We start from the raw sequence: 26,103 nt of genomic DNA, 5'->3' as shown, positions 1-26,103 counted from the left end.
TTGCTGGACAAAAGTATGGCTTTAATCAGCTAGATGTTAGCCCTGCGGTCGATTACAGTATAAGGACGACCGCCGGGAATACTGGGTATTTATACCCCGCCCTGGAGGCGGGGTTAACTCAGTCTCTCGACCAATCGGGGAGCCGTCACATGACTGGTCTCAACCAACCGGTCGAGAGGCACATGACCGATCAGGGCCAATGGTAAGCCGGTGTTCTGCACCAATGGCAGGCAGCTATGCTAATCATACCACCACATTCACCCCTTGCGGAGAAAGAAGCCGGGGGGGAGGGTGTGTCAACGAGAGCTGGGGGTGGGGGGGAGAACTAGTGGTATGAATAGTAAGGAGAGAAGGAAAAAAAATGTATCCTTGGCTTCCCACTGGCCCAGACATTTAGCAACAGTACATAGTGTCCATACAAGGTCCATGGTGGTGTTGAAAGTTAAATTGACTCGATCAGCCTTTTCGTTGCCCGTGACGTCCTGGCAGACCGCCGCAGTGGGGTTGGTGATGTTGGTTCAGCCGATGGTGGTGGTTCAGCTGATGTCCTGGACTCCGGGAGCGATGGTTCTTGACTTGCCTCCGTAACCTGGGCTGGTGGGGGAGACGCCATGGATGGGGGAGGGGTGGCCTGGGTGGGGCGCTGGGGGAAAAGGGAGAGGTCTGTGATGAAGTGGGGGAGGGCCGCACGCCAGCGGGTGCCAGGTCCTGGAGGGAGACCGTGTCCTGCCGACCGTCGGGGTACTCCACGTACGCATACTGCGGGTTAGCGTGGAGTAACTGGACTTGTTCCACCAACGGGTCAGACTTGTGCACCCGCACATGCTTCTGGAGCAAGATGGGTCCGGGGGCGGCCAGCTACGTCGGGAGAGGGGATCCGGAGGACGACTTCCTTGGGAAGACAAGAAGACGTTCATGAGGTGTCTGATTAGTTGTGGTACAGAGGAGGGAGCGGATAGAATGTAGGGCATCAGCGATAACCTCTTGCCATCGGGAAATAGGGAGATCTCTGGACCGGAGGGCCAGTAGTATGGTCTTCCAGATGGTACCATTCTCCCGCTCGACCTGTCCGTTACCCCAGGGGTTATAGCTGGACGTCCTGCTAGAGGCAATGCCCCTGCTGAGCAGGAATTGACGCAGTTCGTCGCTCATAAAGGAGGACCCCTGATCGCTGTGTATGTACGCGGGGTAGCCGAACAGGGAGAATGTGGAGAGGAGGGCCTTAATGACTGTCGATGTGGTCATGTCGGGGCAGGGAATGGCGAAGGGGAAGCGGGAGTATTCATCGATCACCGTCAGGAAGTAAATGTTGCGGTTGCTAGAGGGATGGGGCCCCTTGAAGTCTATGCTGAGACGTTCGAAGGGGCGGGATGCTTTGATCAGATGTGCGCGCTCGGGGCGGTAGAAGTGCGGTTTGCACTCTGCGCAGATGTGGCAGTCACGGGTTACTGTCCTGACTTCCTCGATGGAGTAGGGCAGGTTGCGGGTCTTTATGAAATGATAGAAACGGGTCACCCCTGGATGGCAGAGGTCCGCGTGGAGGGAGCGGAGGCGGTCTATTTGCGCGCTGGCGCAGGTACCACGGGTCAGGGCATCAGGAGGCTCATTGAGCTTCCCAGGACGATACAAGATATCGTAGTTGTCCGTGGACAACTCGATCCGCCACCGCAAGATCTTGTCGTTCTTAATCTTGCCCCTCTGTGCATTATCGAACATGAAGGCCACTGACCGTTGGTCTGTGAGGAGGGTAAACTTCCTGCCGGCCAAATAGTGCCTCCAATGTCGCACAGCTTCGACTATGGCCTGGGCTTCCTTTTCCACTGAGGAGTGGCGGAGTTCGGAAGCCTGGAGGGTTCTGGAGAAGAAGGCCACGGGTCTGCCCGCTTGGTTCAGGGTGGCCCTACTTCTGATGCGTCGCTCTCGACCTGGAAGGGGAGGGACTCGTCGATGGCGCTCATCGTGGCCTTTGCGATGTCCGCTTTGTTGCGGCTAAAGGCCTGGCAGGCCTCTGACGACGGCAGGAAGGTCGTGGACTGAATGAGGGGACGGGCCTTGTCGGCGTAATTGGGAACCCATTGGGCGTAGTAAGCAAAGAAACCCAGGCAGCGTTTAAGGGATTTGAGGGTATTGGGGAGAGGGAGTTCCATCAGGGGGCGCATGCGTTCGGGGTCGGTGCCTATCACTCCGTTACGCACTACGTAGCCGAGGATGGCTAGACGGTCGGTGCTAAACACGCACTTATCCTTATTGTAAGTTAGGTTAAGGAGTTTTGCGGTTTGGAGGAATTTTCGGAGGTTGGTGTCATGGTCCTGCTGGTCGTGGCCGCAGATGGTGACATTATCGAGGTACGGGAAGGTAGCCCGTAATCCGTAATTGTCGACCATTCGGTTCATCTCCCGTTGGAAGACCGAGACCCCATTTGTGACACCGAATGGAACCCTTAGGAAGTGGTAGAGGTGCCCATCTGCCTCGAACGCGGTGTATTTGCGGTCACTCGCGCGGATGGGGAGCTGGTGATCAGCGGACTTGAGGTCCACCGTGGAGAAGACTTTGTATTTTGCAATCTCCTTTACCATGGCGGAAATAGAGGGGAGAGGATATGCGTCCAGTTGCGTAAACCGGTTGATGGTCTGGCTGTAGTCGGTGACCATCCGGTTTTTCTCCCCAGTCCGGACCACCAGCACTTGGGCTCGCCAGGGACTGTTGCTGGTCTCGATGACCCCTTCCTTCAGCAACCTATGGACCTCGGACCTGATGAAGGTCCGGTCCTGGGCGCTGTACCGTCTGCTCCGGGTCGCGACGGGTTTGTAATCGGGGGTGAGATTAGCAAACAAGGAGGGGGGGTCCACTTTGAGAGACGCGAGGCTGCAGACAGTGAGGGGGGTATAGGGCCGCCGAATTGGAAGGTCAAGCTCTGCAGGTTGCACTGTCAGTCCAGTCCTAGGAGTGTCGGTGCGCAAAGGTCGGGGAGGATAAGGAGTTTATAATTTTAAAAAACCTTCCCCTGGAACGTGAGGTCCGCGATGCAGCACCCGTTGATGCGGACGGAGTGCGAATCTGAGGCTAACCCGATTTTGTGTTTTACGGGGTGGACAGGGAGCGCGCAGAGTCTTACCATGTCAGGGTGTACGAAGCTGTCCGTGCTCCCGGAGTCCAGCAGGCAGCCCATCTCGTGCCTGTTGAGGAGTATTTGCGTTATCGTCTTGGCGAGCGTGCATGGACGTGACTGGTCGAGCTGAATGGCCGCGAGCCGTGGAGAAGATCCGTAGTCGTCGTCGGCCAAGTGGGTGCTGGCAGGACCTTGTGTGCCAGTCCAGGATGGCGGTGCCCAGGACCCGCACGTGGAGTCGGGGCCCCAAGATGGCGGCGCCCAGGACCTGCATGTGGAGTCGGGGCCCCAAGATGGCGGTGCCCAGGACCCGCACGTGGAGTCAGGGCCCCAAGATGGCTGCGCCCAGGACCAGCACGTGGAGTCGGGCCCCCAGGATGGCGGCGCCCGCAGGGCTCCCGTGGTTGCTGGGGGCGGGGTTAGCAGTGCCGGGCGCAGGAGCTCAGGGGCAGGGGGGGGGGGGGGGGGAGATTGGTTCGGTGCGCTGGAAGGGCCCGGAGGAGGAGATCCCCGGTCGCTGCGCGGCACCGCAGCGACCGATTTGGCCTGGCAGACCGATGAAAAATGGCCCTTCTTCCCGCAGCTCTTACAAAGGGCGGACCGGGTCGGGCAGCGCGGGCGGGGGTGTTTGGTGAACCCACAGAAATTGCAGCGGGGCCCCGCGGACTTGTCGGGGCGTCCCGAGGCGCAGGCCTGAGGGGGGTCGGGAGTGGCGGATGGCGGTGGGGAAGCGTGCCAGGAGGCCCAGGGCGCTGCAGTGCGGCTGGGGACATAGGCGCGGGCATTTAAGTCGGCGACCTCCAGGGAGGTGGAGAGAGTCCGTGCCTCAGTTAGGCTGGGAGGTCGTCTTTTTCCAGCATCCGCTTGCGGATAGCGGCAGACTGCATCCCAGCCACGTAAGCATCTCTGATCAAAAGTTCCATGTGCTCAGTGGCTGAAACTTCGAGGCAGGCGCAATTCCTCCCCAGGACAGAGAGGGCCCGGTAAAAATCGTCTAAGGACTCACTGGGAACTGTTGTCTGGTAGCCAGCAGATGTCGGGCGAACACTCGGTTTACCGGCTTAAGAAATTGTCCTATTAGCTTGTCCATGGCCACGTCGTATTCTTTTTCTTCCGCTATCATCGCGTAGGCTGCCATGCCCACGCTGGAATGGAGAATATGAAGCTTCTGTGCCATGGTGGGGGGGCTGCTTGCGGTTGCCAGATAGCTATTGAAACCCGCCAGCCAATGCTTGAAGATTTCCGATGCGTTCGGAGTTTGCGGGCTGATGCGGAGGCATTCAGGCTTGATCCGGAGCTCCATCTTCAAATTTCTAGCTGATTAAATTGATGTACCATCAATTGAACGCGAGACGAGTTGCTGGACAAAAGTATGGCTTTAATCAGCTAGATGTTAGCCCTGCGGTTGATTACAGTATAAGGACAACCGCCGGGAGTACTGGGTATTTATACCCCGCCACTCAGCCTCTCGACCAATCGGGGAGCCGTCACATGACTGGTCTCAACCAACCGGTCGAGAGGCACATGACCGACCAGGGCCAATGGTAAGCCGGTGTTCTGCACCAATGGCAGGCAGCTATGCTAATCATACCACCACAAACAGGAAGGCAGATTATTATCTGAATGGTGGCAGTTTAGGAAAAGGGGAAGTGCAACGAGAGCTGGGTGTCATGGTGGAAGTCGTTGAAGGTTGGCATGCAGGTACAGCAGGCGGCAATGGGATACTGAAATTGCATGATCAGCCATGATCATATTGAATGGTGGTGCAGGCTCCAAGGGCCGAATGGCCTACTCCTGCACCTATTTTCTATGTTTCCATGTTTCCACGGAAATTGCCCTGTCTGTTTTCAGTGTCTGACGTGGTTTATTACTTAGGTTTCTAAACTTTAGACTGTAGGCTGCTGGCACTAGTTCATATGCACTTAATATGTTTTATCTCACCTCATCATAATCCCTAGAACCTCCTCTGATATTGATGCAAACACTTCACTCAACCTACTGATTTTATTTGAACCAATGCTACCCATATGGTCTTTGGCCAATTCAATTGCTCAGTCACTTTCTCAAATTAGGTAAAAACAAGGCTTCTATAAACATCAAATATTGTCAGTGCTTGAACACGTTTAAACATATCCCTACTAAGCCTTTGACTAGGAAGTGTTTCTCCTTCCTCGAAGCCTACCTCAGCTTCTGCCTTTATCAACAATATTTTCCGTTGATGTTCTCTTTGCAGTTCCAGGGCTGGATTCTCTCGCCCCACCACCGCAAGAACACCAAGGGCGAGCCGTGTAGAATGGAAAATTCCATTGACCTCGGCTGGAGAATCCCATCCCCAGTTTCCGAAGTTAAAATTCTCTCTCCTTTTCCTTTGCTTAGAACATAGAACATAGAACGATACAGCGCAGTACAGGCCCTTCGGCCCTCAATGTTGCACCGACATGGAAAAAAAAACGAAAGGCCATCTAACCTACACTATGCCCTTATCATCCATATGCTTATCCAATAAACGTTTAAATGCCCTCAATGTTGGCGAGTTCACTACTGTTGCAGGTAGGGCATTCCACGGCCTCACCACTCTTTGCGTAAAAAACCCACCTCTGACCTCTGTCCTATATCTATTACCCCTCAGTTTAAGGCTATGTCCCCTCGTGCTAGCCATCTCCATCCGCGGGAGAAGGCTCTCGCTGTCCACCCTATCTAACCCTCTGATCATTTTGTATGCCTCTATTAGGTCACCTCTTAACCTTCTTCTCTCTAACGAAAACAACCTCAAGTCCATCAGCCTTTCCTCATAAGATTTTCCCTCCATACCAGGCAACATCCTGGTAAATCTCCTCTGTACCTGTTCCAAAGCATCCACGTCCTTCCTATAATGAGGCGACCAGAACTGTACGCAATACTCCAAATGCGGCCGTACTAGAGTTTTGTACAACTGCAACATGACCTCATGGCTCCGGAACTCAATCCCTCTACCAATAAAGGCCATGACACCATAGGCCTTCTTCACAACCCTATCAACCTGGGTGGCAACTTTCAGGAATCTATGTACATGGACACCGAGATCCCTCTGCTCATCCACACTACCAAGAATTTTACCATTAGCCAAATATTCCGCATTCCTGTTATTCTTTCCAAAGTGAATCACCTCACACTTCTCCACATTAAACTCCATTTGCCACCTCTCAGCCCAGCTTTGCAGCTTATCTATGTCCCTCTGTAACCTGCAACATCCTTCCGCACTGTCTACAACTCCACCGACTTTAGTGTCGTCTGCAAATTTACTTACCCATCCTTCTGCGCCCTCCTCTAGGTCATTTATAAAAATGACAAACAGCAACGGCCCCAGAACAGATCCTTGTGGTACGCCACTCGTAACTGAACTCCATTCTGAACATTTCCCATCAACCACCACTCTCTGTCTTCTTTCAACTAGCCAATTTCTGATCCACATCTCTAAATCACCCTCAATCCCCAGCCTCCGTATTTTCTGCAATAGCCGACCGTGGGGAACCTTATCAAACGCTTTACTGAAATCCATATACACCACGTCAACTGCTTTACCCTCGTCCACCTGTTCAGTCACCTTCTCAAAGAACTCGATAAGGTTTGTGAGGCATGACCTACCCTTCACAAAACCATGCTGACTATCCCTAATCATATTATTCCTATCTAGATGATTATAAATCGTATCTTTTATAATCCTCTCCAAGACTTTACCCACCACAGACGTTAGGCTCACCGGCCTATAGTTACCGGGGTTATCTCTACTCCCCTTCTTGAACAAAGGGACCACATTTGCTATCCTCCAGTCCTCTGGCACTATTCCTGTAGCCAATGATGACCTAAAAATCAAAGCCAAAGGCTCAGCAATCTCTTCCCTGGCTTCCCAGAGAATCCTAGGATAAATCCCATCAGGCCCCGGGGACTTATCTATTTTCACCTTGTCCAGAATTGCCAACACTTCTTCCCTACGCACCTCAATGCCATCTATTCTAATAGCCTGGGTCTCAGCATTCTCCTCCACAATATTATCTTTTTCCTGAGTGAATACGAGCTTCTGCCATTGCCAAACTCTCTTTCCCTTGTCCTGTTCTTCATTTGTTCATCTTTTGATTTCCTTTTGAAAAGCCCTCTCATTTTCTCTTTCTTCTATTTCCAATTTCTTCAGTTCTAATTCTTTCTTTTATCTTTTTCCTGCATTTCTAATTGTTTCTATGTATTGAATTATAAATAATTCTAAAGATTCAGGCTGTGGTTTTGACAAATGTAAATGCTGAGCTATTGTTTGTATTATTTCTACCTTCCTCGCTCCTTCAGATAAGGTTAACTGCAGCTTTTCTATCAAACCCAAAAGTTTTGTTTTAGTCACCCTTTCTAAACTAGCCTGAGCAACCGCTTCCACACCCAGAAAAACCTTTGCAACGGAACGGGCCATCCCTATTTAAACTGCAAAACTTGAAAGAAAGCAACTGTTCCACACACATTCACTGTCAATAATCCAAAATCAAACATGGAATTATTACGATCCTAGACCAGACCCCAACATCAAGTTGGCATGGTGGTGCAATGGTTAGTACTGCTGCCTCACGGGGCTGAGGGTCTGGGTTCGATCCCGGCTCGGGATCACCGTCAGTGTGAAGTTTGCACATTCTCACAGTGATGGTGTGGGTCTTACCCCATAACCCAAAGGTGTGCAGGGTAGTTGGATTGGCGACGCTATATTGCCCCATAATTGGCAAAAAAAAGAATTGGGTATTCTAAATTTATTTTTTAAAAATATTTAACCTCACACCAGAAAATACCAGAAAATACTCTGAAGTGTACTAATAGGGAGAGGAATCTTGGCAGCAGCGTACCCCTCCCGATGAACTCAATGCATTCTATGCTTGGTTTGAGCAGGAAACCATCGAATTACTGTCAACTGCCACAGCAGCCCCGGACACACCCATACTCATACAGCTTCCGAAGTCAGTTTAGCCTTGTTGAAGGTCCAAATGACGTCCCTGGTCATGCACTCAGAGTCTGCACGGACCAGCTAGCAGATGTGTTCGCGGACATCTTTAAAATGTCCCTACTTCGTTCCGATGTCCCCACTTACTTCAAGAAGACCACTATCATACTGGTGCCAAAGAAGAACCAGGCAACGCGCCTCAATGATCATCGTCCGGTGGCCATGACATCGATCGTAATGAAGTGCTTTGAGAGATTGGTCATGAGGCACATCAACTCCATACTCCCAGAATGTCTAGATCCACTGCAATTCGCATACCGTCACATCCGGTCCACAGCAGACGCCACCTTCATGGTCCTACATTCATCCCTGGAGCATCTCGAAAACAAGGGCTCTTACGTCAGATTCCTATTTATTGATTACTGCTCCGCCTTCAACACCATAATCCCAGCCAAGCTCATATCAAAGCTCCAAAACCTAGGACTTGACTCCTCACTCTGCACCTGGATCCTTGACTTTCTGACCCATAGACCTCAGTCAGTAAGGCGAAACAACACTTCCTCCACAAAAGCCCTCAATATCGGGGCCCTGCAAGGCTACGTAGGTAGCCCCCTACTATACTCCCTATACACATATGACTGCATGGCAAAATTTGACTCCAATTCCATCTCCAAGTTTGCTGACGACATGACCGCAGTGGGTCGGATCTCGAACAATGATGAGTCAGAATATAGGAGGGAGATAGAAAACCTAGTGGAGTGGTGTAATGACAACAATCTCTCCTGCAATGTCAGCAAAACAAAAGAGCTGGTCATTGACTTCAGGAAGCAAAGTATCGTACACACCCCTGTCTACATCAACGGGGCCGACGTGGAGATGGTTGACAGCTTCAAATTCTTGGTGTGCACATCACCAACTATCTGTCCACGTCAACGCCACGACCAAGAAAGCACAACAGCGCCTATACTTTCTCAGGAAATATAGAAAGCATCCTATCTGACTGCATCAGGGCCTTGTATGGCAACTGCTCGGCCCAAGACCTTAAGAAACTACAGAGAGTCGTGAACACAGCCCAATCCATCACACAAACCCGCCTCCCATCCTCACAATCCATCACACAAACCCGCTGCCTTGGGAAAGCAAACAGCAGAATCAAAGACTCCTCACACCCGGTTTACTCACTCATCCAACTTCTTCCATTGGGCAGGAGATACAAAAGTCTGAGAACACTCACTAACAGATACAAAAACAGCTTCTTTCCCACTGTTACCAGATTCCTGAATGACCCTCATATGGACTGACCTGATCTCTTCACACATTTTCCCTAGCAAGTAGTACTACGCTCCTGTATGCTTCACCCAATGCCTGTGTCTATGTATTTACACTGTATTTTGTGTTTGCCCTATTATGTATTTTCTTTTCATGTTCAGAATGATCTGTCTGAGCTGCATGCAGAATAATACTTTTCACTGTACACGTAACAATAAACAAATGCAATCAATACAGGCACACAGGTCACTGAAAGTGTCAACGCATGTGGAGAAGGTAGTCAAGAAGGCAAAAAGCAAGAAGCTTTTTCCCCAGAGTGGGGGACTCAATTACTAGGGGTCACGAGTTCAAGGTGAGAGGGGAAAAGTTTAAGGGAGATATGCGTGGAAAGTTCTTTATGCAGAGGGTGGTAGAGGCAGGCACGATCGCGTCATTTAAGATGTATCTAGACAGATACATGAATGGGCAGGGAGCAGAGGGATACAGATCCTTAGAAAATAGGCGACCGTTTTAGATAGAGAATCTGGATCAGCTCAGGCTTGGAGGGTAAAGCACCTGTTCCTGTGCTGTAAATTTTCCTTGTTCTTCTTTGTTCTTTTGAAAATGAAAATCGCTTATTGTCACGAGTAGGCTTCAATGAAGTTACTGTGAAAAGCCCCTAGTCGCCACATTCCGGCACGGCTGGTACGGGAATCGAACCTCGCTGCTGGCCTGCTTGGTCTGCTTTAAAAGCCAGCGATTTAGCTCAGTGAGCTAAACCAGCTTGCCTTCATTGACCGGGGAACTGAGTACAAAAATTGGCAAGTCATGCTGCAGCTTTATAGAACCTTAGTTCAGCTGCACTTGTGTTCAATTCTGGTCGCCACACTACCAGAACGATGTGGAGGCTTTGGAGAGGTTACAGAAAAGATTTACCAGGATATTGCCTGGTATGGAGGGCATTAGCTATGAGGAGAGTTTGGAGAAATGTGGTTTGTTCTGACTGGAATGACGGAGGTTGAGGGGCGACCTTATGGACGATTATGAGGGGCATAGACATGGTGGATAGTCAGAAGCTTTTTCACAGGATGGAAGAGATCATTGCTGGGGGGCATAAGTTTAAGGTGCGAGGAGCAAGGTTTAAAGGAGATGCACGAGGCATGTTTTTTACACCAAGGGTGGTGGGAGCCTGGAACTCACTGGTGGGGAGGAAATGGAAGCAGATACGGTAGTGACTTTTAAGGGGCATCTTGACAAATGCATGAATAGGATGGGAATAGAGCGATATGGTCCCCATAAGAGTAGGGGTTTTTAGTTCAGATGGGTAGCATGGTCGGTGCAGGATTGGAGGGCCAAAGGGCCACTTCCTGTGCTGTAGTTTTCTTTGTTCTTTTCTATTTGTTCTAATTACCCCTTAAACAATACTACTCAATACAGTGAATACAATACCCTTAATGCTATCTTTATGCTTCCTTAAACAACAAGGGGAGAAAGCATTTCAACTCTCAATCCACCATTGAACCATTGGCACAAGAATATTTGCTTTGCAGAGGTGTTCTTTGAGAAGGAGACATCCCTTGACACTACTTTACAGGAAGATCTGGGGGGGGGATCCTCCGCCGACGGGATTCTCCGTTTAGCCGACGCACGGGGGTTTTCCGTCGGCGTGAGGCTGCCCCACAATTGGAAACCCCATTGACCAGCCGGCGTAACGGAGAAACCCGCCGGCGGGTCGGGGCAGAAATGTAGCGTGGGGCAGCATGGTGGCGCAGTGGGTTAGCACTGCTGGCTCACGGAGCCGAGGTCCCAGATTCAATCCCGGCTCTGGGTCACTGTCTGTGTGGAGTTTGCACATTCTCCCCGTGTCTGCGTGGGTTACACCCCCACAACCCAAAGATGTGCAGGCTAGGTGGATTAGCCATGCTAAATTGCCCCTTAATTGGAAAAAATGAATTGGGTACTCCAAATTTATAAAACAAAAGAACGACTATTATTGATTTGAAAGGGACAATGCTGGTAAATCTCAGCAAGTCTGGCAGCATCTGTAGGGAGAGAAAAGAGCTAACGTTTCGAGTCCAATGACCCTTTTTCATAGACTATTATTGATTGTTGTAATGACCCCTCTGGTTCACTGATGTCCTTTATGGAAAAAAACCTTCTGTTCTTACCTGGTCTGTTTTATATGTATCTCCAAATCCACAACAATATGGTTCAGTCTTAACTACTCCATGAAATTTTCATTTTCATTTTTCAAATGGCCATTCAGTTCAATGGCAATTAAGGATGGGCAGAAAATATTGACCTTTCCAACAATGTCTACACCCCATAAACAAACTAAAGAGTAAAAAATAACTGAAAATGAAATGAAATGAAAATCGCTTATTGTCACAAGTAAGCTTCAATGAAGTTACTGTGAAAAGCCCCTAGTCGCCACATTCCAGCACCTGTTCGGGGAGGCTGGTACGGCAATTGAACCGTGCTGCTGGCCTGCCTTGGTCTGCTTTAAAAGCCAGCTATTTAGCCCAGTGTGCTAAACTGTTAAAGCTTGTGCCCATTGTTTAGCAAAAGTGTTCTTGTAAAAGATATATACATATATGGGGCGGCATGGTGGCACAGTGGCTAGCACTGCTGCATCAGAGTGCCAGAGACCTGCGATCGATTCCAGCCTTGGGTGACTGTGTAGAATTTGCATTTACACTTGCGTGGGTTTCCTCCGGGTGCTCCGTTTTCCTCCCGCAGTCCAAAGATGTGCGGGTTAGGTGGATTGGCCATGCTAAATTACCCCTTAGTGTCCAAATGTTTGGTGGGGTTATGGGGTTACAGGGATGGGACAGGGAGTGGTTGAGCCCTCTGTCCTGTGTCCGGTGGTCATGGCACCTCTTCTGGAAGTCTTGTTTCTTGTGCACCTTCCTACCAAGGTTGGGAAATGTTAAGTTTAGATGGATTCATCGCCGTCGTCCCATCAGTAGTTCCACCGGCGCTACCCCGGTTGTCATACAGTTATGTCATGAATGGTCTGATAGTTGAACAAAAATCATGCCAGTTTTGTCTCAACTGACCCTGTTGTTTGTTTATTCATGCCCACTTGAAAGTTTGCATTGAACTCTTAGCCAGACCGTTTGAAGGAGGATGGTGTGGGATGGTCCTATTGTATTTAACCCCATTCCCGCATGAACCTCAAGAATTCCTCGCCAGTGAGTGAGTGTCATTATCGGTGATGAGCATCTCCTGAATACCTGGGACACTGAACGATTGACATAGCTTCTCCATGGTCATCCGTGCTGTGGTGGACGGCATCCAGTACATATCGATCCATTTTAAGTGGGTTTGGTTGGGAGTAGGAACATTGACCTCAAGAAGGGCCCTGCGAATTTGGTGTGCAACCGCACCCAAAGCCACCCTAGCCATTCCCAGGAAGAAGTGAGGCTAATTGTGGGAACTTTTGATACTCTTGACATGCCGCACACTGCTGCACCAACCTCTCAATATCACCATTGAACCCTGGCCACCCACGTAACTCCTGGCGATTATGTTCATTTTGGGCACCACATGTCCATTGTGCAGGTCCTGTAAACTAGCATTCCTGCCTTGCTTCGGAAGGCAAGGTGCCCTCACACAGGAGAATGTTGCCTTCAAACACTAAGCTCCTGTTCCTTGGTTGTGAATGCCCGCAGTTCTTCAGGAAGTTCCCCCTGCATTCCCCCAGGTAGGGCGGCATGGCACAACTTTGACAATGTTGGATTCTTTTGCTTCCACACAAATTTTCGAGGCCGTGACTGGCAATGTGTCCACAAAATTGAGCGCCAACATAACTTAATCCGCCACTGGTGGGGACGGGGTATGTATAAGCAATGGGAGTGCTCAATCTGCAAACCCAGGCCGTATTTGAAGGTCATATGTTGCCAACAGCAATGCCTATCTCTTAATCCTGCCCGACGCTATCAGTGGTATCACGTTGTCTTCTTTGAAAAGGCAGAATAAGGGTTTGTGGCCTGTGACATACCTTCTGGGAGCAGAGAGGCGCAGACCTGCGCGGGACACTGCTGCAGGGGAGAGGATAAAGGCAGCACCAGGCTCGAGGCCTTCACTTACCTTCCGGGAGCAGAGAGGAGCAGACCTGCGCGGGACACTGCGCTGCAGGTAGGACAGCTGCAAAATTGAAAAAAACCCGGTAAAGCGACATCACAGGAGACTGTGATCTGATTGGCTGAAAGGCAGAGTGGGCTAAATTTGAATATTTGTTATTAGTTTTAATTTGATTCAAATTACTATTTTTAAGTTGATTTTAATTACTATTTCTTTCTTAATTTTTAAATCGCACTATAATAAATATTTTGGGTTGATTTAAATTACTATTTTTAAGTTGATTTAAATAACTTTTAAAATTTTAATTAAATAACTTTTCAATTTCAATTCAACAACTATTTAATTTGTTGCAAGATCAAGCAAGATAAATACTCAGGGATAAAGCGAATTAAATAGTACACGGGGATTGTATTTAATCTGACACAAAAGCATCTTTCTCAAGTTTAATTTTAAAGGTGTAATTTAAAGGAAAAATTCATGGCAGGACAGCTCCAAGGCGTGGTCTGCTCCTCTTGCCCCATGTGGCAGGCTGGGACAGTTCCAGTCCCGAGGGCCAGCATGTGTGCAGGAAGTGTCTCCAATTACAGCTCCTGGAAGCTCGGGTTTCAGAGCTGGAGCGGCGGCTGGAGACACTGTGGAGCATCCGCAAGTCGAAGAGCATCATGGATAGCACGTATAGAGAGGTGGTCACACCACAGGCTCAGGCTCCGCAGGCAGGAAGGGAATGGGTGACCACCATACAGAGCAAGAAAGTGAGGCAGGTAGTGCAGGAGTTTCCTGTGGCCATTCCCTTACAGAACAGATATACCATTTTGGATATTGTTGAGGGGAATGGCCTCTCAGGGGAAAAAAGCAACACCCAAACTTGCGGAACCACGGTTGGTTCTGCTGCAGAGGGGAGGGGTGATAAGTGCGACAGTGCAATAGTTATAGGGGATTCAATTGGAAGGGGAATAGACAAGTGTTTCTGTGGCCGCAAACGAGACTCCAGGATGGTATGTTGCCTCCCTGGTGCTAGGGTCAAGGATATCTCAGACCGGGTACAGGACATTCTGGAGGGGGAGGGTGAACAGCCAGTGGTCGTGGTACACATCGGTACAAACGACATAGGAAAAAAAAGGGATGAGGTCGAAGGGGCTGGTTTAGCTCACTGGGCTAAATCGCTGGCTTTTAAAGCAGACCAAGCAGGCCAGCAGCACGGTTCGATTCCCGTACCAGCCTCCCCGGACAGGTGCCGGAATGTGGCGACTAGGGGCTTTTCACAATAACTTCATTGAAACCTACTCGTGACAATAAGCGATTTTCCATTTTTTTTTCCAAAAGCAGAATACAGGGAGCTAGGAAGGAAGTTAAGAAATCGGAACTCGAAGGTAGTGATCTCAGGATTTTTACCGGTGCCACGTGCTAGTCAGAGTAGAAATGACAGGATATATAGGATGAATACATGGCTGAAGGGATGGTCTCAGGGGAGGGTTTCAGATTCCTGGGGCATTGGGACCGGTTCTGGGGGAGGTGGGACCTGTACAAACTGGACGGGTTGCACCTGGGCAGGACTGGAACTGATGTCTTAGGGGTTATTTTCTAGAGTGGTTGGGGAGTGTTTAAAGTAATGTGGTAGGGGGATGGGAAACGATGCAGGAAATCGGAAGGTAGTAAAACAGGGACAGAAACAAAAGGCAGAAAAGGGGAAAGTGTAAGGCAGAGAAGCCATAGTCATAAATCAAAAAGGGCAACAGTACAAGGTACAGTGACTTAGGGGAGCTCAGTGAATAGGCTCAGTAATACTCAAAGGAATAAAACGGGAAGTAAAAACATAAATGGAAAGCGACGCGGCAGGTTGTTACATGAAGATATGGGTTCAACGACAAGGAAAATTAGGAGAAGCATTAAGAGGAAAAATAATTTAGGAGAGGTTACTGATCAAGGTGTTAAGATTCAAAACAGAGGTATAAAAGCCAATGTAAGTGTACTTTACCTGAATGCTCGTAGTATTCGGAATAAGGTAAATGAGTTGATGGTGCAAATCATCGTGAATGACTATGATTTAGTGGCCATTACTGAAACATGGTTAAAGGATGGTCACGACTGGGAGTTAAATATCTAAGGGTATCAAACTATTCGGAAGGACAGAGTGGATGGTAAGGGAGGTGGTGTTGCTCTGTTATTTAAGGATGACATCCGGGCAATAGTAAGGGATGACATCGGTGCTATGGAGGGTAAGGTTGAATCCATTTAGGTGGAAATCAGGAATAGTAAGGCGAAAAAGTCACTGATAGGAGTAGTTTATAGGCCACCAAATAGTAACATTATGGTGGGGCAGGCAATAAACAAACAAATAATTGATGCATGTAGAAATGGTACAGCAGTTATCATGGGGGATTTTAATCTACATGTCGATTGGTTAAACCAGGTCGGTCGAGGCAGCCTTGAGGAGGAGCTGGTAGAATGTATCTGCGATAGTTTCCTAGAACAGTATGTAATGGAACCCATGAGGGAACAAGTGGTCCTAGATCTGGTCCTGTGTAATGAGACAGGATTGATGAATGATCTCATAGTTATGGATCCTCTCGGAAGGAGCGATCATAATATGGTGGAATTTAAAATACAGATGGAGGGTGAGAAGGTAAAATCGAACACTCGTGTTTTGTGCTTAAACAAAGGAGATTACAATGGGATGAGAGAAGAACTAGCTAAGGTAGACTGGGAGCAAAGACTTTATGGTGGAGCAGTTGAGGAACAGTGGAGAACCTTCCAAGCGATTTTTCACAGTGCTCAGCAAAGTTTATACCAACAAAAAAGAAGGACGGTAGGAAGAGGGAAAATCGACCGTGGATATCTAAGGAAATAAGGGAGAGTTGGGGACCAAGTGCAATGTGTCCAAGTTTGCAGACGACACTAAGATGAGTGGTAAAGCAAAAAATGCAGAGGATACCGGAAGTCTGCAGAGGGATTTGGATAGGTTAAGTGAATGGGCTAGGGTCTGGCAAATGGAACACAATGTTGACAAATGGGAGGTTATCCATTTTGGTAGGAATAACAGCAAAAGGGATTATTATTTAAATGGTAAAATATTAAAACATGCCGCTGTGCAGAGAGACCTGGGTGTGCTAGTGCATGAGTCGCAAAAAGTTGGTTTACAGGTGCAACAGGTGATTAAGAAAGCAATTAGAATTTTGTCCTTCATTGCTAGAGGGATGGAGTTTAAGACTAGGGAGGTTATGCTGAAATTGTATAAGGTGTTAGTGAGGCAACACCTGGAGTATTGTGTTCAGTTTTGGTCTCCTTACCTGAGAGGACGTACTGGCACTGGAGGGTGTGCAGAGGAGATTCATGAGGTTAATCCCAGAGCTGAAGGGGTTGGATTACGAGGAGAGGTTGAGTAGACTGGGACTGTACTCGATGGAATTTAGAAGGATGCGGGGGATCTTATAGAAATGTATAAAATTATGAAGGGAATAGATAGGATAGATGCAGGCAGGATGTTTCCACTGGCGGGTGAAAGCAGAACTACGGGGCATAACCTCAAAATAATGGGAAGTAGATTTAGGACTGAGTTTAGGAGGAACTTCTTCACCCAAAGAGTTGTGAATCTATGGAATTCCTTGCACAGCGAAGCAGTTGAGGCTCCTTCATTAAATGTTTTTAAGATAAAGATAGTTTTTTGAAGAATAAAGGGATTAAAGGTTATGGTGTTCGAGCCGAAAAGTGGAGATGAGTCCAAAAAAGATCAGCCATGATCTCATTGAATGGCGGAGCACGCTCGGGGGCCAGATGGCCTACTCCTGCTCCTAGTTCTTATGTTCTTATTATTATTGCGAAGTAACATCCATAAATGTACTGATGAAACTTTTTACCCATGAAGATCACGGGATGTCCCTCCTTTTCAATCTGAGCATAATTGTGCTCTGCGTTGGCGAAGGTTCTTGAAGCATAGGCAATCTCTGTTCCAACGTCCTAACGATGGAACAACACTATCCCAATGCCATATGAGGATGCATTGTACGTGAATATGAACGGTTTAGATGGGCTGTAGTATGTTAGTAGCTTAGAGGATAACAGTTGCCACTTTACTTTGACAAATGCCTCTTCCTGTGACGCCTTCTATGCCCACTTCTTCTTTAAGAACGCATGTAATGGTTCCAGTATGATCTGTAGCTTTGGAATGAGCTTTCCATAATAATTACTGAGCCCGAGGAATGACCTAAGCTTCATCTTATTCTCTGGCGCTGTGGCCCGCTTGGTAGCTCGAACCTACACTGGGTGTCTTTATCAACCCGGTAACCCAGGTATGTAAGGCTGGATTCTCCGCACCCGACGCCGAAATTGCGTTCGGCAGCGGGGCGGAGAATCCAGTTTCCCGCATGAAAGCGGGCCCGGTGCCGGTCCCGCGATTCTCCACCCCTCGAAAAGCGGCGTACTCGGGGATTATCCAGCACATGAGACCATTGCCTGAGGCCTGCCCCACTATTCGCTGACCCCAACCAGTCGAATTCCTGATGGCGTGGACCACTCATGGCCCCACCGCCCGTGGTACCCGCGTGGCGGCTGTGGACTCAGTCCTGGGCAGTAACAGTCGGGGGAGGGCCGATTGGGGGCACTATTTCCGCGGTACAAGTCTGGATCCGCCATGGAGCATGGCGTGGCAACTGGGGGTCCCGCCGTGCGCATGCGCGACCTCTGACCTGGAAGTGCAGGGGCCATATTGGCAGCTGGAGCTGCGAGCTCCACGACAGCTGCCTGCTAGCCCTCTGCAGGACAGTGAATCTGTGGAGTTTTGATGCCAGTTTTCCTCTGGGAAACGGCACAGGAATTCCTCTATGTTATCTAGGTGTTTCTTCTTGCGGCGCCTATAATCAATACATTGTTCAGTTAGACCGCCAACCTTGGAAACACATGAAGGATGCTCTCCGTAACTGGCTGGAAGATTACACAGCTGGATGATACTCCAAATGGGAGCCTGGTATATTCCCCTGTGGGTATTATAATTCCTGGACGCTGCATCCAACTCCAACTGGAGGTATAACTGGCTCATGTCCAACTTGGAGAGTGACTGTCACCCTACTTCGCAAATAGGCCCTCCACATACGGCATTGGGTACCTGTCTGACTGGGAGGCCCTGCTTACTGTCATTTTATAATCGCCACACAAGCGGATGGTGTGATCTGATTTCAGCACTGGGACCACTGGTGCTGCCCATTCCATGAACTGAAGTGGGCGAGTAATCCCCAAGTTTTTTTCGCCAGCTCAGTTCATCGTCCACTTTCGACAGTAGGGAGAATGGAACTGGGTGGACCCTGAAATACTTATGCTGGACTTCTGGGTCCACATAGATTTTGGCCATTGCTCCCTTTTTCTTCCCTAAACCATCTTGGATGACCTCCGTGTATTTTCCGAGGACCTCATACAATCTTCCTGTGCCCATTCTAAAGATCTGTTGCTTATCTAGGTGGACCAGTTGCCTTCCAAAAGATTGGGTCTGAGACCCTGCACCACTACCAGTTGCAGGCAGACTGACTGTTGCACGTAGGTAACCAGAGTCGTTATCGTCCCTGTGCTGGTTAATGGTTTTCCAGTATATGTCGCCAGCCGTGCCTTTGTGTTCATTAGGCCCAGGTGCTGGATCTCTGTGTGAACTTTCCAGGAAGTAACAGTGCAAAAAACTTCAAGCTGAGAGGTGTGGGAAAAAGGTCAAACAAACAGGGTAGTTCACAAGATGACCAGCTCCAGGAAATTCTGGGCCAATATTTCCCATTTATTTGTGCAACTTACTCTTCTCGTATCAAGTGCATTGAAATGTGTGCTGCTTGAAATAGGCAATATTTAGAACTTGTGGGATATTTTCATTCTCAGTACCTGGGCAGTAATAGCAGAGTGAATTGCTCCCTCATTAAATAATAAATCTAATTTTCATCTCACTGATTTCATAAAAAGGCAAATAGCTAATCCTACTTTCAAAATTCTGGTTACCTTTTTTTGACTTGATAGATTTCCTCCAAAGTGTTGAGAAAATCCCATCAGTCCAGTCATTAGTTGCAGGATCCAGTCGGCCAAACATTTGTGGAGCAGTAATAGCCTTCGGATTCATCCGCATTTCCCGATGAGGGGCTCCACATTCAGTCAGTGATTGCATCAGGGCACGAATGACACAAGTCTTTCCAGAGCCACTAGGACCCAATGTCATCAATCCATGACGAACTCTGGCTGTTTCATAGAGCTGAAAATAGGTCAGATAGAACAGGTTTGTAAAACTGCACAGTGGAAAGGCTGAGGAAATGGGCTTATCCTCCTCATAATAGGAGGTGATCTTGAACAGATATGTAAGATACTTAAGATTTTTCTGGTTACGGAAAGATTAAATTCAGAATTATTTTTTTTATTAAATGCAAGATTCGGACAAGGGGAAACATGATGAAACTAACAGAATATAAATTTAGGACACATATCTAAAAGTTTTTCGAAGAAAGAGTGATCAACAATGGAATGGACTTCCAAATAGAGGTTAGAAATAACAATTAGGTGATGCAGTGACGACTTTAAAATCTTTCTGAAATGAATGGATTAAGATCAGCTAAATCACCTTCCAAATGTATCATTATTCTTTGCTCTCCAACTGTCTCAACAAGACTGTCTCAATAAGACTGTCTCAATAAGACTGCCTCAATAAGGCTGTCTCGATAAGATTCCTTCGATAAGACTGACTCAACAAGACTGACTCAACAAGACTGTCTCAATAAGACTGTCTCGATAAGATTCCTTCAATAAGACTGACCCAACAAGACTGTCTCAATAAGACTGTCTCAATAAGACCGCCTCAATAAGACTGCCTCGATCAGACTGCTTCAATAAGACTGTCTCAATAAGACTGCCTCAATAAGACTGCCTCAATAAGACTACCTCAATAAGACTGCCTCAATAAGACTGTCTCAATAAGACTGCCTCAATAAGACTGCCTCAATAAGACTGCCTCAATAAGACTGTCTCAATAAGACTGTCTCAATAAGACTGCCTCAATAAGACTGCCTCAATAAGACTGCCTCGATAAGACTGCCTCAATAAGACTGTCTCAATAAGACTGCCTCAATAAGACTGTCTCAATAAGACTGTCTCAAAAAGACTGCCTCAATAAGACTGTCTCAATAAGACTGCCTCGATAAGACTGCCTCAATAAGACTGCCTCAATAAGACTGCCTCAATAAGACTGCCTCAATAAGACGGTCTCGATAAGACTGCCTCAATAAGACTGCCTCGATCAGACTGCCTCAGTAAGTCTGCTGCAATAAGGCGGCGTCAATAAGACGGCGTCAATATGTCTGCCTCAATAGGACCTCCTCAATAAGACTGCCACAATGAGACTGTCTCAATAAGACCACCTTAATAAGACTGTTTCAATAAGACTGTGTCAATAAGACTGCCTCAATTAGACCAACTCAATAAGACTGTCTCAATAAGACCGCCTCAATAAGACTGCGTCAATAAGACTGTGTCAATCAGACTGTCTCAATAAGACCACCTTAAAAAGACCGCCTCAATAAGACTTCCTCAATAAGACTGCCTCAATAAGACCGCCTCAATAAGACTGCCTCGATAAGACTGCCTCAGTAAGTCTGCTGCAATAAGGCGGCGTCAATAATACGGCGTCAATATGTCTGCCTCAATAGGACCTCCTCAATAAGACTGCCACAATGAGACTGTCTCAATAAGACCACCTTAATAAGACTGTTTCAATAAGACTGTGTCAATAAGACTGCCTCAATTAGACCAACTCAATAAGACTGTCTCAATAAGACTGCCTCAATAAGACTGTGTCAATCAGACTGTCTCAATAAGACCACCTTAATAAGACCGCCTCAATAAGACTTCCTCAATAAGACTGCCTCAATAAGACTGCCTCAATAAGACTGTCTCAATAAGACTGTCTTAATAAGACGACCTTAATAAGACTGCCTCAATAAGACTGCCTCTATAAGACCGCCTCAATAAGACTGCCTCAATAAGACTGCCTCAATAAGACTGTCTCAATAAGGCTGCATTAATAAGACTGCCTCAATAAGACTGCCTCAATAAGACTGCCTCAATAAGACTCTCAATAAGACAGGGGCTGTTTAGCACAGGGCTAATTCGCTGGCTTTGAAAGCAGACTAAGCAGGCCAGCAGCACGGTTTGATTCCTGTAACAGCCTCCCCAAAAAGGTGCCGAAGTGTGGCGACTAGGGGCTTTTCACAGTAACTTCATTTGAAGCCTACTCGTGACAATAAGAGATTTTCATTTTTCAAGACTGCCTCAATAAGACTGTCTCAATAAGACCACCTTAATAAGACAGCCTCAATAAGACTGCCTCAATAAGACCGCCTCAATAAGACTGCCTCAATAAGACTGTCTCAATAAGACTGCTTTAATAAGACTGCATCAATAAGACTGCCTCGATAAGACTAACACAATAAGACCGCCTGAATAAGACTACCTCAATAAGACTACCTCAATAAGACTACCTCAATAAGACTGCCTCAATAAGACTGCCTCGATAAGACTTCCTCAATAGACTGCCTCGATAAGACTACCTCAATAAGACTGCCTCGATAAGACTGCCTCAATAAGACTAGCTCAATAAGACTGCCTCAATAAGACTGCCTCAATAAGACTGCCTCAAAAAGACTTCCTCAATAAGACTGCCTCAATAAGACTGCCTCAATAAGACTAGCTCAATAAGGCTGCCTCAATAAGACTGCCTCAATAAGACTGCCTCAAAAAGACTTCCTCAATAAGACTTCCTCAATAAGACCGCCTCAATAAGACCCCCTCAATAAGACCGCCTAAATAAGACTGCCTCAATAAGGCTACCTCAATAAGACTGTCTCAATAAGACTGTCTCAATAAGACTGTCTCAATAAGACTGTCTCAATAAGATTGCCTCAATAAGACTGCCTCAATAAGACAGTCTCAATAAGACTGTCCAAATAAGACCACCTTAATAAGATTGCCTCAATAAGACTGCCTCAATAAGACCACCTCAATAAGAATGTCCCAAGAAGACTGTCTCAATAAGTCTGCCTCGATAAGACTGCCTCAATAAGACTGCCTCAATAAGACCACCTTAATAAGACAGCCTCAATAAGACAGTCTCAATAAGACTGCCTCGAACAGACTACCTCAATATGACTGCCTCGATCAGACTGCCTCAATAAGACTGCCTCTATAAGACTGCCTCAATAAGACTGCCTCGATAAGACTAACGCAATAAGACTGCCTCAATAAGACTACCTCAGTAAGACTACATCAATAAGACTGCCTCAATAAGACTGCCTCGATAAGACTGCCTCAATAAGACTGCTGCAAGAAGACGGCGTCAATATGTCTGCCTCAATAGGACCTCCTCAATAAGACTGCCACAATGAGACTGTCTCAATAAGACCACCTTAATAAGACTGTCTCAATAAGACTGCCACAATGAGACTGTCTCAATAAGACCACCTTAATAAGACTGTCTCAATAAGACTGTGTCAATAAGACTGCCTCAATTAGACCACCTCAATAAGACTGTCTCAATAAGACCGCCTCAATAAGACTGCCTCAATAAGACTGCTTTAATAAGACTGCCTCAATAAGACTGCCTCAATAAGACTCTCAATAAGACTGGGGCTGTTTAGCACAGGGCTAATTCACTGGCTTTGAAAGCAGACTATGCAGGCCAGCAGTCACGGTTCGATTCCCGTAACAGCCTCCCAAAAAGGTGCCGGAGTGTGGCGACTAGGGGCTTTTCACAGTAACTTCATTTGTAGCCTACGCTTGACAATAAGTGATTTTCATTTTTTAAGACTGTCTCAATAAGATCACCTTAATAAGAAAGCCTCAATAAGACTGCCTCAATAAGACCGCCTCAATAATTTTGCCTTAATAAGACTGTCTCAATTAGACTGCTTTAATAAGACTGCCTCAATAAGACTATCTCAATAAGACTGTCTTAATAAGACTGTCTCAATAAGACCACCTTAATAAGACAGCCTCAATAAGACTGTCTCAATAAGACTGCCTCAAACAGACTACCTCAATAAGACTGCATCGATCAGACTGCCTCAATAAGACTGCCTCTATAAGACTGCCTCAATAAGACTGCCTCGATAAGACTAACGCAATAAGACCTCCTCAATAAGACTACCTCAATAAGACTAACTCAATAAGACTGCCTCAATAAGACTACCTCAATAAGACTGCCTCAATAAGACTGCCTCGATAAGCCTGCCTCAATAAGACTGCCTCGATAAGACTACCTCAATAAGACTGCCTCAATAAGACTGCTTTAATAAGACTGCCTCAATAAGACTGCCTCAATAAGACTGCCTCAATAAGACTGCCTCGATCAGATTGTCTCAATAAGACTGTCTCAATAAGACTGCCTCAATAAGACTGTCTCAATAAGACTGTCTCAAGAAGACTGCCTCAATAAGACTGCCTCAATAAGACTACCTCGATCAGACTGCCTCAGTAAGTCTGCTGCAATAAGCCGTCAAGAAGACTGCATCAATATGTCTGCCTCAATAGGACCTCCACAATAAGACTGCCACAATGAGACTGTCTCAATAAGACCACCTTAATAAGACTGTCTCAATAAGACTGTCTCAATATGACTGCCTCAATAGGCCCACCTCAATAAGACTGCCACAATGAGACTGTCTCAATAAGACCACCTTAATAAGACTGTCTCAATAAGGCTGCTTTAATAAGACTGCCTCAATAAGACTGTCTCAATAAACTGTCTCAATTAGACTGCCTCAATAAGACTGCCTCAATAAGACTGCCTCAAAAAGACTGCCTCAATACGATTTCCTCAATAAGACTGCCTCAATAAGGCTGTCTCAATAAGACTGTCTCAATAAGACTGTCTCAATAAGACCACCTTAATAAGACAGCCTCAATAAGACTGTCTCAATAAGACTGCCTCGAACAGACTACCTCAATAAGACTGTCTGAATAAGACTGTCTCAATAAGACTGTCTCAATAAGACCACCTTAATAAGATTGCCTCAATAAGATTGCCTCAATAAGACCGCCTCAATAAGACTGTCTCAATAAGACTGCCTCAATAAGACTGCCTCGATAAGACTGCCTCAATAAGACTGCCTCTATAAGACTGCCTCAATAAGACTGCCTCGATAAGACTAACACAATAAGACCGCCTCAATAAGACTGTCTCAATAAGACTGTCACAATAAGACTGCCTGAATAAGATTGCCTTAATAAGACTGCCTCAATAAGACTGTCTGAATAAGACTGTCTCAATAAGACTGTCTCAAAAAGACCACCTTAATAAGATTGCCTCAATAAGACTTCCTCGATAAGTCTGCCTCAATAAGACTTCCTCAATAAGACTTTCTCAATAAGACTGTCACAATAAGACTGCCTTAATAAGATTGCCTTAATAAGACTGCCTCAATAAGACTGTCTGAATAAGACTGTCTCAATAAGACTGTCTCAATAAGACCACCTTAATAAGATTGCCTCAATAAGATTGCCTCAATAAGACTGCCTCAATAAGACTGTCTCAATAAGACCGCCTCAATATGACTGCCTCAATAAGACTGTCTCGATAAGAATGTCTCAATAAGACTGCCTCGATAAGACTGCTTCAATAAGACTGTCTCAATAAGACTGTCTCAATAAGACTGCCTCGATCAGACTGCCTCAGTAAGTCTGCTGCAATAAGGCGGCGTCAAGAAGACGGCATCAATATGTCTGCCTCAATATGACCTCCTCAATAAGACTGCCACAATGAGACTGTCTCAATAAGACTGCTTTAATAAGACTGCCTCAATAAGACTGCCTTGATCAGATTGTCTCAATAAGACTGTCTCAATAAAACTGCTTTAATAAGACTGTCTCAAAAAGACTGTCTCATTAAGACTGCCTCAATAGGACAGCCTCAATAAGACTGCCTCAATAAGACTGTCTCAATAAGACTGCTTTAATAAGACTGTCTCAATAAGACTGCCTCTATAAGACTGTCTCAATAAGACTGCCTCGATCAGACTGCCTCAGTAAGTCTGCTGCAATAAGGCGGCGTCAAGAAGACGGCATCAATATGTCTGCCTCAATATGACCTCCTCAATAAGACTGCCACAATGAGACTGTCTCAATAAGACCACGTTAATAAGATTGCCTCAATAAGACTTACTCAATAAGTCTGCCTCAATAAGACTTCCTCAATAAGACAGTCTCAATAAGACTGTCACAATAAGACTGCCTTAATAAGGTTGCCTTAATAAGACTGCCTCAATAAGACTGTCTGAATAAGACTGTCTCAATAAGACTGTCTCAATAAGACCACCTTAATAAGATTGCCTCAATAAGATTGCCTCAATAAGACTGCCTCAATAAGACAGTCTCAATAAGACTGTCCAAATAAGACCACCTTAATAAGATTGCCTCAATAAGACTGCCTCAATAAGACCGCCTCAATAAGACTGCCTCAATAAGACTGTCTCAATAAGAATGTCTCAATAAGACAACCTCAATAAGACTGCCTCAATATGACTGCTTTAATAAGACTGCCTCAATAAGACTGCCTCGATCAGATTGTCTCAATAAGACTGTCTCAATAAGACTGCCTCAAAAAGACTGTCTCAATAAGACTGTCTCAATAAGACTGCCTCAATAAGATTGCCTCAATAAGACTGCCTCAATAAGTCTGCCTCGATAAGACTGCTTCAATAAGACT

General features: G+C 46.8%; 1 protein-coding gene across 6 annotated transcripts in view; it reads right to left on the bottom strand.

The window, feature by feature from the left end:
- The window catches only part of LOC119966976 (dynein heavy chain 8, axonemal-like), a 1,648,910-nt gene that overhangs the window by 463,581 nt on the left and 1,159,226 nt on the right, over positions 1–26,103 (bottom strand). For all 6 annotated transcript variants that reach the window (XM_038798944.1, XM_038798946.1, XM_038798947.1 and 3 more), the window contains one exon: positions 19,362–19,608. In XM_038798944.1, the coding sequence (XP_038654872.1) occupies positions 19,362–19,608 (247 nt within the window). The remainder of the gene's footprint in view (positions 1–19,361; positions 19,609–26,103) is intronic.

Source organism: Scyliorhinus canicula, chromosome 6 (genome assembly GCF_902713615.1).
Source record: "Scyliorhinus canicula chromosome 6, sScyCan1.1, whole genome shotgun sequence".
Classification (NCBI taxonomy): Eukaryota; Metazoa; Chordata; class Chondrichthyes; order Carcharhiniformes; family Scyliorhinidae; genus Scyliorhinus; species Scyliorhinus canicula.
The sequence above is the reverse complement of the archived record's forward strand: the minus strand, read 5'-3'. Positions and strand labels throughout refer to the sequence as shown.